Source organism: Sphaeramia orbicularis, chromosome 19 (assembly GCF_902148855.1).
Source record: "Sphaeramia orbicularis chromosome 19, fSphaOr1.1, whole genome shotgun sequence".
Taxonomy (NCBI): domain Eukaryota; kingdom Metazoa; phylum Chordata; class Actinopteri; order Kurtiformes; family Apogonidae; genus Sphaeramia; species Sphaeramia orbicularis.
This window is the reverse complement of record NC_043975.1, coordinates 33,618,699-33,635,514: the sequence shown is the minus strand read 5'-3', so window position 1 is coordinate 33,635,514 and position 16,816 is coordinate 33,618,699. Positions and strand designations below refer to the sequence as shown.

Below are 16,816 nucleotides of genomic sequence, written 5' to 3'. Positions count from 1 at the left end.
ACATTTGAGCAGGATCTTACCCTGTAGTGTCTGTAAAAAATAATTTAGGTTTTAACAGGAAAAATTTGTGATATAACATTAGATCCTGTTGTGATCAAATAAAAATATGGTTAGTATTTGTGCATATTTGTGGTGTAATTCAATTCTTCAAGGAAATAATCATTTTTAAAAAAAGAAACAAACAAAAATTGCCTTTTAACAGTATCATGATATATCGTATCGCGATCCTAGTATTGTGATTTGTATCATATCTCCAGATTCTTGCCGATACACAGCCCTACTATCTATCTATCTATCTATCTATCTATCTATCTATCTATCTATCTATCTATCTATCTATCTATCTATCTATCTATCTATCTATCTATCTATCTATCTATCTATCTATCTATCTATCTATCTATCTATCTATCTATCTATCTATCTATCTATCTATCATTAAACTAGTCTGTTTTTTCAAACCATTTTTATGAGAAGCTAAACTGTGTATAGTATAGTCTATGAAATTGAAGTTAAATTATTTAATCAAGAGATCTCACTAATTACGCACAATAAAATTCACTTTTTTAGTATGTGATAATGCAAACAGATGTATTAATAAATTACTTTAAACATTATAAGTGTTCACAATATTCTATAGACAATCAGTAAAATTTAATACCTCTAGCAATTCAAGGCAAGCACATCATTTGCATTTTCTGTTAGTGAAACAAATCTTTCATTCACGTCATAAATAGGAGATAATGATTGATGTTTAAATAAGTGGAGGCCACAGTTTATAGAGACAGAGCAAGATGAAGTAGAAACAAAACGACAAGGGGACAAGGGAAGCTAACTGTGAAGCTGACCCCTATCCAAACAAGAAACAATCCCACAAGGCCAAGAGCCAATGGACCCACTGTGTCACCATCTGTATAGATCTCTATCTTGCTCTTTTTGTATCCCTTCCTCACACACGAAAGGCCTAATTCGTGTGTCTACTTTTGACTTTTTCACAATCAGAAAGCAAGTAATTCTGCCTGTAAACATCTGCGCATCATTGTCGTTCTCATAAAGAGCAACTGCCTCTAAGCCGTACGGCCTTGGATGTGTTTTATGGAGGCATAAAGAAATCAATGACCATGGATTCGACTACTTTTGTGCAAAACGCTGCCATGTCATGCACTTGATTTCAACACGGTGCAGGAGTTGCAAATGTATTCCGTTGTGGCGTTGTAAATGACGTATCGATGCAATGTTTTTTGGGGTCTCTCTTGTGCATTCCAGTGCAGAGCCATTGTGTAACAGTGTGATGTAATCTATCCATGGATGCGAGTTCACATAGAAGGATGAGCAAGACAGAGTGATGGAGGAAAGTGTGTCAGTGATTTACATGATTATTATGTGGGTTTACATCATGTTCATCTTCCTACATTTCTGGTCTCAGGTGTTTGAATAAGTATGTTTCTAGAGGGCTTCACTTTTAAGCGTATTCAGCGTTACATTATGTGTGCTTAATATGTCTACATGTGTGTGTATGCTGCAGGCACTTCTGTTTATTTTTCAGAGCCAGTAGATGGCCTGAATCTGGCCTGAATAATTATTTTTCCTTTAAAAAAAAAAAAATACCATTAATGCGTGAGTGTCTGCATGAAGACCATTTAAGCTATTTAAACCATACATTTAAACAGTTTGTTTTGTTTGGCCCTCACAGCAGCTTGTGTGTTCCACAGGAGTTTGCTGTGTTGACTAAAGAGCTGAACGTTTGCCGGGAGCAGCTTTTGGAGAGGGAGGAGGAGATTGCTGAGCTGAAGGCGGAGAGAAACAACACACGTGTAAGATGTTTAGCGGCCATTTTGCTTATTAGCACTGTAACAGCCTCTGTGTTATCTTCCTCACCCACTGTGGTTGTGTGGGTGTGACACTGTTTCATTTGCCTGTTTTTTTTTCCTCCTTCTCTTCCTTTTTGTCTTCGTGACTCCCTTTTTGTCCGTATCTGCATTCCTTATCTCTCCCACTCACTCCTTGTCCCTTTTCTGCTACCGGGCCGCTTCTTACCACCCAATTTCATCTCATTGTCACTCTTAAAATCCTTCACTCCTCTGCGTCTCCTCTAAGCTTCCTCTCTCCCATCCCCAATCCGACTCTCTCAACATTCTCCCATCTCTTATTTTCATTCACTTTCATCCTCTGTGTCCCATCCTTCGAAATCCTCTTCCACTGTTCCCCCGTCACATCTGCGTCTTCCTTCCCCTACAACCCACTCACTCCTTCAGTTGTTGCTGGAGCACCTGGAGTGTCTGGTGTCTCGTCATGAGCGCAGTCTGAGAATGACAGTAGTGAAAAGGCAGGCCCAGTCCCCAGCCGGGGTCTCCAGTGAGGTGGAAGTCCTAAAGGCCCTCAAATCTCTGTTTGAGCACCACAAGGCTCTGGATGAGAAGGTGGGTCAAACTGTTTACCTCTCAAAGCCAGAACATCCTACTTATCTCATTAGGATCATCACTCCTGAAATTCTGCAGGATCAATCGACATAACGCAGCATGTACCTTTTGGGAAGAACCTCAGTTGTGATATAAGTATTTTGGCCCTTTATACACCACATAAATATTTTTTTTTTTACCTCAAAACTTTCTCTTTCTAGCAAATTTACGAGGAAAGTCAAAAGGATGTAGTTATTCTAGGGCACAGGTGTCAAACATGCGGCCCGGGGGCCAAAACTGGCCCGACAAAGGGTCCAATCTGGCCCGTGGGATGAATTTGTGAAATGCAAAAATTACACTGAAGATATTAACAGTCAAGGATGTCAAAATCATTTTAGGTCAATTCAATCTAAAGTGGGTCAGACTTGTAAAATATTATCATAATAACCTATAAATAATGAAAACTGCAAATTTTTCTCTTTGTTTTACTGTAAAAAAAACAAAACAAAAAACAAACAGTTAAATTATACAAAAAAGTAAGTTTAATTTACAGACTAGCCTTTTACAAAAAAAGTGAATAACCTGAACAAATATGAACAACTTTAAACGTCTTATAGAAATATGTGGAATTTTTGCCTGTTATTGAATGTTTTGTGTATTTGTAGATCGATTATGATCTGTAAGTTGACATGCACATGTATAAATGATAAACTAAGACATAATATTGTAAAAATTGCACTTATTTTTCTTAAGAATTTTCTGGGTGTTCATATTTGTTCATGTTATGTTCAAGTACAGTTGTAGATGTAAACATTTTCATTACAGAATCTTACTTTTTTCACTAAAAAACACAGAGAAAACTTTGGACTCGACATTATTCATAAGGTCTTATCCTATTATTTATATTATTCTACTGGTCTGGCCCACTTTAGATCAGATTAGGCTGAATGTGGCCCCTGAACTGACATGAGTTTGACACCCCTGCTCTAGGAGAGTAAAAGGGCAAATTCATCTCAGGAATACAAATCTAGCTTGAATCTTAATTTGAGAATGGTTGATAAAAATGAGTTTTCCTCCTTATTACTACTTTATACCCCAACCTGCAGGTCCGAGAGAGGCTCCGTGTGGCCCTTGAGAGGGTGTCCATGTTAGAGGATCAACTTGCAGCGTCTTCTCAAGAGGTAAAGTCCTGTTTGGGTCATTTTATTTGTTGTAGCGGCTCTAACTGGTGTGTGATGAATGATTAATTTGTAATATCTGTTTATTCATTTTGTGTCCCCCTCTCTAGGTAATCTCTTTAAAAGACCAAATTAAAAGACGTCAACAAGGGGTGGACGGCGGGAAAGATGTAAGGGAGGGTTTTATGCACGTTGGTTCCAGTTGTTTTTGTGTATGTGTTAGCGTCCAGAAAGTCAGTAGAAAGTAGATGTATATGGGTATCATGGTGTGTCATTGTGGTTTTTAATTTATACCTTATTATTTTCAACCTCACTTGATTCTAACTGGTTATTTTTTTTCTTTATCACTCTCTTTTTTTTTTTTTTTCCTGTATTGTCACCATTTTAGCGACTACCCAATGGTCCCTCTTCCAGCCTGGAGGATGGAGAGCTGGAAAGACAGAGAGAAGGAGAGATAGAGCGGCAGAGAGCTGAACTCTCCCAGCTTCGGGAGAGGTTGGCCCTCATGTGTCGACAGGTGAGTCTGTCTCCATACGTTTGTTGTGTCGAAAACAGGGTGTGAATAGTTGATCGGTAGAGATGAAACTAGCAGCAAAAAGGTAATTCCATTCACTAACATGGAAATAAAAACTCCAATGAGCAGTGCAATGCAAAATACAACTGCTCTTAAATATATATATTTTTTTATTTTATCTTTCAAATTTCCCTGTGGATGCTGCTGTAGCACTTCATAAAGAATCTAGAGCTATCTCTGTGCTGATTTCCAACTTAATTTTTCTCTGCATTTAACTTTTCTGTAGCTATATATCCCTATTCATTATATGCTATTCTCTGCATTGCGAAAAGAAGGTATTTTCCTATATTTAATTTACTGACCATGTAGATGTTTTTAAAAGCTCCTAAAAGTACATTAAAGGGTTGTTATATTAAAACAGAAAACTAAAGCAAAAGTGACTTTTTCAGCAAAATATATCATTATTAGGTAAAAACAAGCATCTTCAACTCCTGTCATTTATCTAACTACATGAGTTTTACTGCTGAAACAATTTTGCAGATGATGACAGTATTTCCATGTTCACGATGAAACCTCTGAACATCCTAATGGGTCATATCTAATGCCACTGAAAAGCTAAAAAAAAAAGATATTGTTAGTGGTTCAGAAGTCTTAAGTGATGTTAGTTCAGTAGATGCTTTTGTTACCGTCGGTTGTTTAGTTCTTTGAGGGTTAATAAAATGTATAAAGAATATCATTTTTAATTAAATGTATTTGAACAGTTTTGGGGTATTAATAAACCTTCATTTTGTAAATCATGTTTGTGATCATGCGTTCTTTGATAAATCAAGGCTTTCCTCATCATATCCAAAAAGCTAAATAGAATTATTGAAACTAGAGCTGAAAATAATGCTAAACTAACCTCCGTATGTGCTTTACTTAAACCTAAACTGAAACCAAAAGCCAAAGTGAATGACAAAATAAAAACATGACAAAAACATTCAGGTATCTTACAATGGTCACATGTTAAGCTACAAATGTACTTGTACCTAAGGATTAAGGATACCAGTATTAAAATTGTATGAGCATAAATAAACTGTACACTCTGTTTTTGTGTTTTCCAATGAAATTCAAATGGAAAACATTAAGAATGATAATACGTTTTAGAGCCAAGCCTTTTCCAACAGTAAATCCAATGTACTATACAATACTTCTTCTGGTCTCCCTCTTCCCTCTTGTGGCCAGTTAGACTATTGCAGCTGCATTGGAAAACCATATATATTTATACTGTATTGAGCACAAGAAAACGCCATTTCAGTTTCAATCCAGACATACGTAGGAGAGTGAAATAAGGTATTTATATTAAAAATGAAAAAGACAATAACTGAATATGACCCTAAGTTGTCAAATACAAAAACATCATACATAGAAAACTAAAGGGAATAAAGGTAAAGTGGCAAACATGTTCTTTCTTTACTCATGTTCACAGGCAAATGGATACTAGAGAATGAAGTCAGCATTTTTTACTCATGATGGGTGGTTTTACATTGACTAGACCGACCGACATTTATTATCAGTCATTCTTTCACGTCTATTGGGGCTATAGCAGTTAACATTGACTCACATAGGTTCAGTCTGTGTTGTCTGTGTTATCCATTTGTGGTGTCACATCAGGTTGGGGAAATAGAGGAACAGCTTGCGGCCGCCAGGAGGGAGGTGACGAAGTCGGAGGAGGCCAATCAGAAGCTCCAAAGGGAAGTGAAAGAGGTCTGTTGGGCCAATCTGTCCTTTCCTGGCCAGTATTCTGGGCTTCAAATACTCCTATTGCTCCAAGTGTATATTGGAACATAAAGGACATTAACGTACTAATGTGTAGATTTCCTGTTGTGTAGAATCCTAAAACTTAAGAAATTAAATATTTTGAAGGATGTTTAAGCTTATAGACATTTAACATGATGTAAAATAAGATTTAAATATCTCAAATACTCACTGCATCAAATTTTACTCATGTATTCCATAGTTTTATGGCAAAATTCCCATCAAGGATTGTAGTATTGAAGCTAGCCTTTTGGCTAAATTGGATATAATGCATTTTATCACTTTCTTTAACCCTTTCATGCATGAATTGTGAGAACCTTAGTCAAGATTTTTTTCTTCAGTGTTTTTATTCCTCCTTAGGCATGAAAAAACAGTGTGATAGAGTTTTTTTTCCGATGGAGTTACAAAAATATCCATACATTTATTTTTTGAAGTAAAACATATGTTTAAAACCCAATATCAGAAAGTGGTCTGAAAACAATGAAATAAAATTTTTTTAATGCTGTTAATCTGATATCTTCTCACATTTTAACATATTCTAATGCTAGTAGTTACTCACTTCATGGAGATGATATGCAACAAAAAAACTTCTTGTCTAACAAATAACAACTGATTTACACTTAAACATGTTAGTGCAGATCAGGTTTATCAAGAACAGCAAAGTTACAGTAATGGTCTGAATGTCAGTGTATGGGATGGTGCATAAGTGTTCACTGTGTTGGCTGATATGGAACTAAAACATCAAAACCCATGAATATACAAGAAAATGGCTGGAGAATAACTGTCCACTGGAGTGGTCTATGCATGAAAGGGTTACATCAGTGTGTATTGCACATGGTCCTCCTAAATAATCAAACTAAACCAATGTTTTGTCAACCTTGGGGTCAGGAACCCACGTGGGGTCGCCTAGAATTCAAATGGGGTCGCCTGAAATTTCTAGTAATTGGTTTAAAAAAAAAAAAACCTACTTACTAATAAAAAATATATGGTGAGTTGACAGAGCCAATCACAACACATAACAGACATGACAAACTCTGAAGCGGAAACTGAAGCACTGTGGTACTGTTTATCTTTCAAATGTTCATTGAGGTCAGTTTCAGATGCTGCAGCTCTTTCATAATTCATAGTTTGAATTATTGTTTGTTCGGTATTAATTTGCAGCCTTGTAAATATAAGATGGACTGACTGTACATATCCTCAATCCCGTCCATAATAATATACATTATATAGACTAAATGTCATCTAAAATTACTGTTTATTTGCAACATAGTAAAGCAAACTATTACATGATGAAAAACAAATTAATTTTAGCAAAAAAATGTCTCCATTTTGAATGTCTGGGGTCGCCAGAAATTTGTGATGTAAAAATGGGGTCATGAGCCAAAAAAGGTTGGGAACCACTGAACTAAACTAAATTAAACTTCGCAGTATGATTAGAATTGACATCTCATGCATTTCATAAAAATGTGCACTCCATTATGTTCTCTGATATATGTTTGTCTCCCTCAGGCCCTTTGCCAAAGAGAGGACATGGAGGAAAGGATCACAACACTAGAACGCAGGTAACGTGCTATTTCATTCAAGCATCTTTTTTGTGATTTGTTGAAGAATCACACCTTTGTTCGTCCTGAATGTCATACATAAGCCTGGATTCACAAAACAGAGGGGCCATATGTTTCACCTGTTGGCTGGCAATGTGCTGTAAAGGTGTCCTGACAGTTCATTATGCAGTCAAAAGTGGTTTTACATAATGGAATTACACACATTAAATGTTTAACATCTAGTCTTGTCATGGAAGTCTGACCCTAAGCTAGAGTTAGGGCTTAAGGTTAAGGATGCAGTTTAGGTTGTTCTTCAGCCTAACTTTTCTTCTGTGTGGATCATTAGTGATGTGCTGGGGCCCCGATAAGGGGATTTAAACATGACAAATTCATGGGGCCCAGCATGTATGGGGGGTCCATACCCAGGTCCAGTGGTCCAGTGGAGTGGTGGAGTTAAACAGTGAAGAGGTTAACAGATTAAGAATGTGTGTTCAAAAGCAGATGTCCGCCCTTACTAATCAAACGCACACTGTACATCAATCATCTCCTGTATTAGTCATAAGATCACAAGATAAACATTCCAGTTAATCCTTTATATTATGTAAGGGCCTTATTTTGACCAAAAAGTAGAGCACTGATTTTGTGTTTGATGGTTGCAGGTACCTCAGCGCCCAGAGGGAGGCGACTTCTCTCCATGATATCAAAGACAAGCTGGAAAATGAGCTGGCCAGTAAGGAGTCACTGCACAGACAGGTAGAGTTTGACCTAAAAAAACCCAAAACTAAATCCACCTCCCAGATACTGCCACAATAAAGCCTCTTGCTCTACTTGAGTAAATGATTCTGTTTCCAAACTAAAACTGTATCTAGTGCAAAATGTGTCATTCATTGGAGCAGCTGCAGTGGGTGCACATTTTGTCTGAGAGTTGTGACTTCTCATGTGTGGTTCTTGATTCACAGTTTTTGTACAAATGTGTTTTTGCCTGTGAACCCAGAGTGAAGAAAAGAATAGACAGCTACAGGAACGTTTGGATGAAGCCAAGCAGAAACTCCAGCAGACCCTCCAGAGGGCAGAGACGCTGCCGGAGATCGAAGCCCAGCTCGCCCAAAGAGTTGCAGCCCTTAACAAGGTACGTACACTAAGGCAACGAGATACTGTACCTGCCTTAACGAGATACTGAGATACTGTACCGGCCTTAACGAGATACTGAGATACTGTACCTGCCTTAACGAGATACTGAGATACTGTACCTGCCTTGACGAGATACTGAGATACTGTACCTGCCTTAACGACATACTGTACCTGCCTTAACGAGATACTGAGATACTGTACCTGCCTTAAGGAGATACTGTACCTCCCTTAACGAGATACTGTACCTGCTTTAAGGAGATTCTGTACCTGCCTTAACAAGATACTGTACCTGCCTTAACGAGATACTGAGATACTGTACCTGCCTTAACAAGTTACTGAGATACTGTACCTGCCTTAAGGAGATACTGTACCTCCCTTAAAGAGATGCTGTACCTGCTTTAAGGAGATACTGTACCTGCCTTAACAAGATACTGTACCTGCCTTAACGAGATACTGAGATACTGTACCTGCCTTAACGAGATACTGAACCTGCCTTAACCAGATACTGTACCTCCCTTAACGAGATATTGTAAGCTGTTTTTTGGGCTGTAAACAGAATCAAATGACCATAATGAAATACAATGTACAGTCTCCGAAAAAAATATTAGACCACCCCTTGTTTTCTTCAATTTCTTGTTCATTTTAATGCCTGGTACAATTTAAGGTACATTTGTTTGGACAAATATAATGATAACAACAAAAAAAAGGTCGTAAGACTTTAATTTCAGAGCTGATATCTAGACATTTTCCATCTTTTCTTGATAATAACCAAAATCACTTCAGTTCTTACATCAATAACTATGGCATTGCACGTCTAAAAACAGTGCTTTTATGCATTCCATGTTTTCTTTTCTGTCTGTTTTAGTCACATGATACACACAGGAGTTAGTACTTGATTGCATATCCATTGTTTTTGATGACTTTTGATGGTCTGAATATTTTTTCTGTGACTATATGGGAAAATTGGAAAATATTTGAAGGTGAAAACATCTCTGAATTGAACAATGAAGCAGAGTTAAAAAATCAGGGTTCACCTATAATTAGAAGTGTCCCGTTCATCTTTCAGTCAGATTCTGAGAAACCCCTTCATTGAGAGTTCAGACTGATGCTGTTCTATACAACCACTCCACTGCAGTGATTTAGCCTCATAAAACTACTGCCATTTTACCAAAGAACTGTGGTAGGTTAAAGAGTAGTTCAAGGCTTCATCCTGGTGGAAAAACATTGTATGGCAGCGAGAAAAAATGATGAAAATATTCTAAATATAGCTTTTAGCAAGAATTTATTATATGGTCATATGGTTCATATACTCTTGACTGATATCAAAACTCAGAATGAGGCTGAACTTTCACTTTATATGCAGTCTTTTTATAAATACTCTTCTGGTTTCTTAAATCCAGGCAGAGGAGCGACATGGAAACTTTGAGGAGCGACTACGGCAAATGGAAGCCCAGTTGGAGGAGAAAAACCAGGAGCTACAAAGGGTAGAATAACTTATGAAATTTACTTCTCATTCACAGAAAAATCAAATCATTATTTCTGCTCTTTTTTACACTGAGCCTCTCCATGACCTTTTATCCATTTTAGGCGAGACAGAGGGAGAAGATGAATGACGAACATAACAAACGCCTCTCAGATACGGTGGACAAGCTTCTATCTGAATCTAATGAGAGACTGCAGCTCCACCTTAAAGAGAGGATGGCTGCACTCGAGGAGAAGGTACGGACTAATCGCTGGAACAATATGTTATGTTAATAAAGTTGATGAACAGATAAAAACATATATTTATTATCTTGCTCTGGTAGAATGCTCTGTCAGAGGAACTGTCAAACATGAAGAAAATCCAAGATGACCTTCTAGCTAATAAGGTATTTCTGTTTTCAACTATGTCATTATTTTATTTTTTGTTCTATATGAAGATTTTGCTTGAATTTAAATCAGTCTTAAATAAGTCTTATGTTCGTTCGCACCTACTATACATGCAATACACTTACAAATATACTAAAGCAAAAAAAAATCTGACTTAATTAAATATATTAATGCCTTTCACTTTTGTGATGTGGTTGAATATAATATCCTCTATTCTATTGTATTCTATTCTATTCTATTGTATTCTATTCTATTCTATTCTATTCTATTCTATTCTATTCTATTCTATTCTGTTCTGTTCTAATCTGTTCTGTTCTATTCTATTCTATTTTGTTCTATTCTGTTCTGTTCTATTCTATTCTATTCTATTTTGTTCTATTCTGTTCTGTTCTAATCTGTTCTGTTCTATTCTATTCTATTTTGTTCTGTTCTATTCTATTCTATTTTGTTCTATTCTGTTCTGTTCTATTCTATTCTATTTTGTTCTATTCTGTTGTGTTCTATTCTATTCTATTCTATTCTATTTTGTTCTATTCTGTTGTGTTCTATTCTACTCTGTTCTGTTCTGTTTTGTTCTATTCTATTCTATTCTATTCTATTCTATTCTATTCTATTCTATTCTATTCTATTCTATTTTGTTCTATTCTATTCTATTCTATTCATATATTGTGCTTTTCCCTACACACACAAGATTAAAAAATGGAGGTTATTTTGTTGTGGGGATTACAGCCTTTCTTTTCTGTACTTCAGGAACAGCTCCTCGCTGAGCTGGAGCGAATCCAACTGGAGCTGGATCAGCTGAGAGGCAGACCTGGCTCTTCTTATTCCAGGTTAGCCACCGTGGAGCTTTAAGGGGAATTTATTCATGCAGTATGTCCTACATACTGTGAATGCTCAAATAAATGCAATGTCTCCCCAGAGATACTATATGTACACTAGTCTTTCTGTCCAATAAAAAGTTTGTTTTAAAGCAATTTTTTTACCCTCTAATAATATACTGTACAATCCTAATTCATGCACAAGCAGATAGATAGATAGATAGATAGATTTTATTTTGAACATAGGTAGGCAAAAGAAATCACCAATTATTCAATTATTTGTTTGTATTTATAGATAAACCTGTAACGATGTCATTATGCACATTCACCCAGGAAATGGGGACGCTGATTTTTTCCAAGTACCACTGCATAACAAATGAATTCTGGATCTCACCGTAGGGCGGGCAGCGTGAGCTCACTTCCCTCCACCCTTTTTCGAAGATCTCTTCCAGGGAGCGCCTCGGAGCTGCGGTACCCCCAGGGTGGTGGCTCGCTCCCGGCTGGCTACGGCAGCTCCTCTGGTGGGGTGGTGGTCAGGCGGGCGCACCGCGGCCGGTGGGGGCAGAGAGATGACAGTAATAAGGTGTTGATCTCACTCACAGATTATGTTCCTGTTGATGGAGATATAATTTACTTGAATGCAGAGCTGTGTGATGTGACTAAAATCTCAATCTTCCAAATTTCATTAAAGGTTATTTAATTTACACATAATGATACCTTTCACAATGTAGCACATTATCTGACACTTGATGAATATTCAATACATTATTTATATATAATGACTGCACTGAAAAAAATATATCTTATTATAAATTCAATGTTACACTCTACCAAAAATAAACCTATAAGACAAAAATAAGCCTAAAATGGTAATATTGTTAAATCTTTTTTTTTTTTTAAACCTTCTGCTAATTGTTTTTTTTAGTTTAGTTTAGTTTTTTTACATATAACAAAGACACACATCCCTTCCAGATTACAGGAAAGACAAAAATAAACCAATAAATAAACAGTAAACAAATACAGAATAGAAGTACAAAATTTCCACTTTAAATGTTATAAAAATAAAATAAAATAAAAATAAATTAATAAATCATAATAGTAATGACAAATCAAAACTGCTCAGGCACACCAATTCTGTGTAATACAATATTGTTAAAGCTATACTTATAAACTCTTTAATGCTGCTGGATTTCATTCATTCCCTACCTTCCTCCTGCAGCTCCCTCTTCTTTGTCCAGAATCAAATGACTAAATATAAATAGAAATATAGATGATACATCATTTCACAATGTTATGAAAAAGTCCCTTTTCCAAGACACAGAATATAGACACTGAATGATATCCATGCTGTGTCCCTGATCTGAAATCACAACTGTCAGTCACATATTTAACTCTATCCTACCTGTGATTAAGCAAAAAACAGGGTGGAAAGGAGTAAATTTTCTAAAGCCTGAAAATACAGGCAAGGAACAGATGCAGGAGACTTGTGTCCTCTCCGACCACTTGAATTACAGTATTCTGATGGAGAATCTAAAATGTAATGACACTAAAAACTATCATCAGCTTTAATAGTAGAAAAATCTGAATGGAGAAGCAAACAAAAAGATGCTTGTTTCTAAAATGCAAACATAGAGCATTATTATTATTATTTTTTTTTTACACTTTATTTTTATTAATTGATTTCTGTACAATACTAAATAAACATGAGGGACATTTGGGATACATTAACCATAAAAAAAAAAAAAAAACCTTTGTGATTAACACAAAATTGCCCATTTCTTCCATTTATCATGACACTGCTCTTCTTGAGTCTTCAATTTATGGGTCAGAATCTCCAACTCAAATATTCCATTCACAATTTGTAGCCAGTCATTAGTTGTAGGTGGTTCTAATCTGCACCATTTTTTGGTAATAGCCTTTTTACAGGCTGCTCATACTATTTTAAACAAATATCTATCATTTTTTATTACATTATTACCAATAATACATCCGGAATACATCACCAAACATGTTTTAGAGATTGCATAACCCAATATCTTAACAGTTTTTGAATATACATTATCCCAGAATGATGCAAGCATAAGACATAACCAAAAGACATATGCATGATTTACGTACATTGACATCTCCACATTCTCTTCAACAAGGCTGAACTCTAGATATATATATATTTATATATTTATATATATATATACTATATATATATTTAGCTGTAATTTTAGGAGTTATGAAAAATCTAATTATATTTTTCCAACATAGAGCATTTTTAATTACAAAGTACAGGAGTAAAATAAGGATTGTACTATAGATATACAAAATATGTCACGTAAACAATACAAAAACACAGAATGTTATCCAGAAGTAGACTCATTCATTCATTTTCTGAACCCGCTTTATCCTCACTAGGGTCACGGGGGTCGCTTGGAGCCTATCCTAGCTACATAGGGGCGAAGGCGGGGTACACCCTGGACAAGTCGCCAGTTCATCGCAGGGTATGAACTGGCGACTTGTCCAGAAGTAGATATGAAATATTATTAACAAGAGAGCAATTTTGGATAGTTAGAAATAAACATCAGACATTTTCTATTGCCAGGTGATATATAGTACTGTGCAAAGGTTTCAGGCCACCTTTAGCTGTGTTGTTGTTGCAGGGTTGAAATGATCATACATTTTTTTCTCATTCTGTTTTTTCAGATAAAATAAAATACAGGAAATATGTGCACAGCCTTAAAAGACACACCAAGAACTGAACTAAATGGGTAGTAAAAGTTAAAGTCACTATTTAATGTGACCTCTGATCCCATGATAAGAAGCAGCACAAACAGTTCGAAACACCTGACATGTGTTGAATGAAACTTAGTATAAAACAACAGAAAATTAATGCAGTAAATCTCAGATTGTCTGAACAAAAGGGTTAAAGATGTGAAGTACAAAGGGAGATCACACTAAATACTATAACTTGTTTTTTCCTGAAACTTTTATTTAAACTGCTGTACATACTTCCCATATATTTAGATTGTATCTTAAGTCTGAGACTTTACTAAACCAAGAAAACTAATGTTGACTTTTGCCGTTTACTGTATATATTATAATTCATATTACACAGCTCCATTTTAATTATAAACCATATGAAGTTGTCTCTTTAATAATGCACATTTTGACCATATCTCTCTATGTGTTCCTTCATTTTCTTTGTCCGGTTTGTGCGTCGTTCCTCTCATCATTTTTTCCTTCTTTCAGTACGGTGAGTGGGACAGTGGGACTATGCTGGGTCCAGGTTTTGAAGGGGGTGTGGAGGGAGGCTGCTCTGACGACGAGGACGACAGGGAGACTCTGTTTGGATCTGAGCTGCTGTCCCCCAGTGGACAGACGGACGTACAGACGCTCGCCATCATGCTTCAGGAGCAACTGGAGGCCATCAACAAAGAGATTAAGTAGGTTTTATGTCTGCTGCAGCTTGTGCTTTTTGTGTCTATCTTTAGAGTTACTCAGAAATATTGGACGTTCTTTTCCCTTTTTCCACCACAGACTGATTCAGGAGGAGAAGGAGAGCACCGAGCTGAGGGCAGAGGAAATTGAGAGTCGGGTCAGCAGTGTGGCTCTCGACGCCCCTCTTCCTCCCTCTTCGCTTGGAGGGCGGGACAGTGTCGGGAGGGGCTACATGACACCTTCCATCACCTCCTCGACTTTGGCGTCGCCCTCACCTCCCAGTTCTGGACATTCCACCCCTCGCCTGCCACATTCCCCAGCCAGAGAGACCGATAGACAGGTAATCCAAGTCGTTACACAAAACTAACTTTAGATGAAGATAAGGTGCAGCGTTAAAATCTGCTGAATTATTTCCTCCCTGCAGAATAGCAAAGAGGGTGAAGAATGCAGAGCTCTTGCCCTGATTGACTCCACCCCTCCTCCTGTTCCTCGAGCACTACGATTGGACCGAATGACACACACTCATCCAGGGGCAGGTCTCGATGACCACCGGGAATTTCGCAGGTACTCTCAAGATTGATGAGGAATTAAAAGATGGCAGACAAATGAGGTGTTAAATATGTTCCTCATCTTTTACTGAGCAGTCACTGAGCTGTTAAACACAAAACTAGACGTTTATCTTTTAACCCTCAGGGGTCCACAGTCACGGCCCCGTGACTGAATCACATGGCATTTTGAACACATCGTAGTGTAGGAAGTGGGGGCAATTGCATTCGAAAGTGTAGACTTGAAACACTCTCCCACCTTTTATTTGATGTTGATAGAGCAAATACAACCGGAGATAAGACAATTTGAAACCAGAGCAAACAAATATGAATAAAAGTATGAAAATGAGGTGGGCGGACATTTTTTTTTTTTTTTATATTTTTGTAATTTTTTGTCTTTTTTCAAAATGTAAAAAACTGGCCAAATCTGTGGATTCTGATCCACAAACTGCATTAGCATTACAGGTAAGGGTGAGAATGACCCCCACCTGAACAGGATACGTCAAATATTTGAGTATAGTTTTCATTTATTACAATTTTGATTTTATATATCTAATATTTGGAGCTAATATTCACTTTTAAAGTCTTTGAAAAGGTTAAGTTGTGTTATTTATGCAATGAATTATATACATTTTTCAAATCAGATTTTATATTCATTGTCAGTTTTTTGGCCTTTTGTGTTGATAAAATAGGTTAAATAGGTTAAAGTGAAAAAACATTAGATGATATAGATCAAAATGTGCTGAAAAACAAGATACCAAACATGGGTATGGTAAACATTTCTTTATATAGTATATAAAGGCAAAATCAAAAGTACTCAAAAATGGCCAAAATAGGCTCAGACTCCAAAGGGTTAAATTGGAAACATCGTGTGTAGATGGTGACACAAATTTAAAGAGATCAAAAAGTTAGATGTCTCTTGCCAGAAAGGGGCCGGACTTCAGGTCTCAGTCCGTCATCATCTCCAGTACTGTGGAAAAGTAGGTTTGTTGTTTTAGCAAGAGTATAATGATATATTATAATGTACATACGCATTTCATAGTCTCTGTTACAAGATACAACTTAATATAGAACAGTATGAAACACAAGAATTACATAAAAAATCATTTCTTGAATTCTTCTCTGCAGACACTATGAGATTTGAACTAATGAACTAATCTTCCAGTTTTGTTAAGCATACAGTCGCAGAAAATATTATTAGATCATCCTTGTTTTCTTCAATTTCTTGTTCATTTTAATACCTGGTACAACTAAAGGTACATTTGTTTGGACAAATATAATGATAACAACAAAAGTAGCTCATAACAGTTTCATTTCAGAGCTGATATCTATCCATTTTCCATGTTTTCTTGATAATAACCAAAATCACTTTAGTTCTTACATCAATAACTATTGCATTGTACTGACAAAAACAGTGCTTTTAGGCATTCCATGTTTTCTTTTCTGTCTGTTTTAGTCACATGATACACACAGGAGTTAGTACTTGATTGCATAACCATTGTTTTTGATGACTTTTGATGGTCTATTTATTTTTCCATGACTGTATGTCCAGTTTTTTTTTTATTGTTCAGTCTATTTTTTGCCATGGGAACCGA

General features: G+C 36.4%; 1 protein-coding gene across 4 annotated transcripts in view; it reads left to right on the top strand.

The window, feature by feature from the left end:
• Positions 1-16,816, top strand: part of LOC115410264 (liprin-alpha-3-like) — a 44,583-nt gene that overhangs the window by 10,753 nt on the left and 17,014 nt on the right. For 2 of the 4 annotated variants that reach the window (XM_030121831.1, XM_030121834.1), the window contains exons 3-19: positions 1,713-1,814; positions 2,256-2,420; positions 3,506-3,580; positions 3,688-3,747; positions 3,966-4,094; positions 5,745-5,837; positions 7,398-7,450; positions 8,089-8,182; positions 8,424-8,558; positions 9,961-10,044; positions 10,148-10,279; positions 10,366-10,428; positions 11,180-11,259; positions 11,647-11,830; positions 14,488-14,681; positions 14,776-15,016; positions 15,101-15,240. In XM_030121831.1, the coding sequence (XP_029977691.1) occupies positions 1,713-1,814; positions 2,256-2,420; positions 3,506-3,580; positions 3,688-3,747; positions 3,966-4,094; positions 5,745-5,837; positions 7,398-7,450; positions 8,089-8,182; positions 8,424-8,558; positions 9,961-10,044; positions 10,148-10,279; positions 10,366-10,428; positions 11,180-11,259; positions 11,647-11,830; positions 14,488-14,681; positions 14,776-15,016; positions 15,101-15,240 (2,024 nt within the window). The remainder of the gene's footprint in view (positions 1-1,712; positions 1,815-2,255; positions 2,421-3,505; positions 3,581-3,687; positions 3,748-3,965; positions 4,095-5,744; positions 5,838-7,397; positions 7,451-8,088; positions 8,183-8,423; positions 8,559-9,960; positions 10,045-10,147; positions 10,280-10,365; positions 10,429-11,179; positions 11,260-11,646; positions 11,831-14,487; positions 14,682-14,775; positions 15,017-15,100; positions 15,241-16,816) is intronic. The other 2 variants (XM_030121832.1, XM_030121833.1) reach the window with 2 other exon arrangements.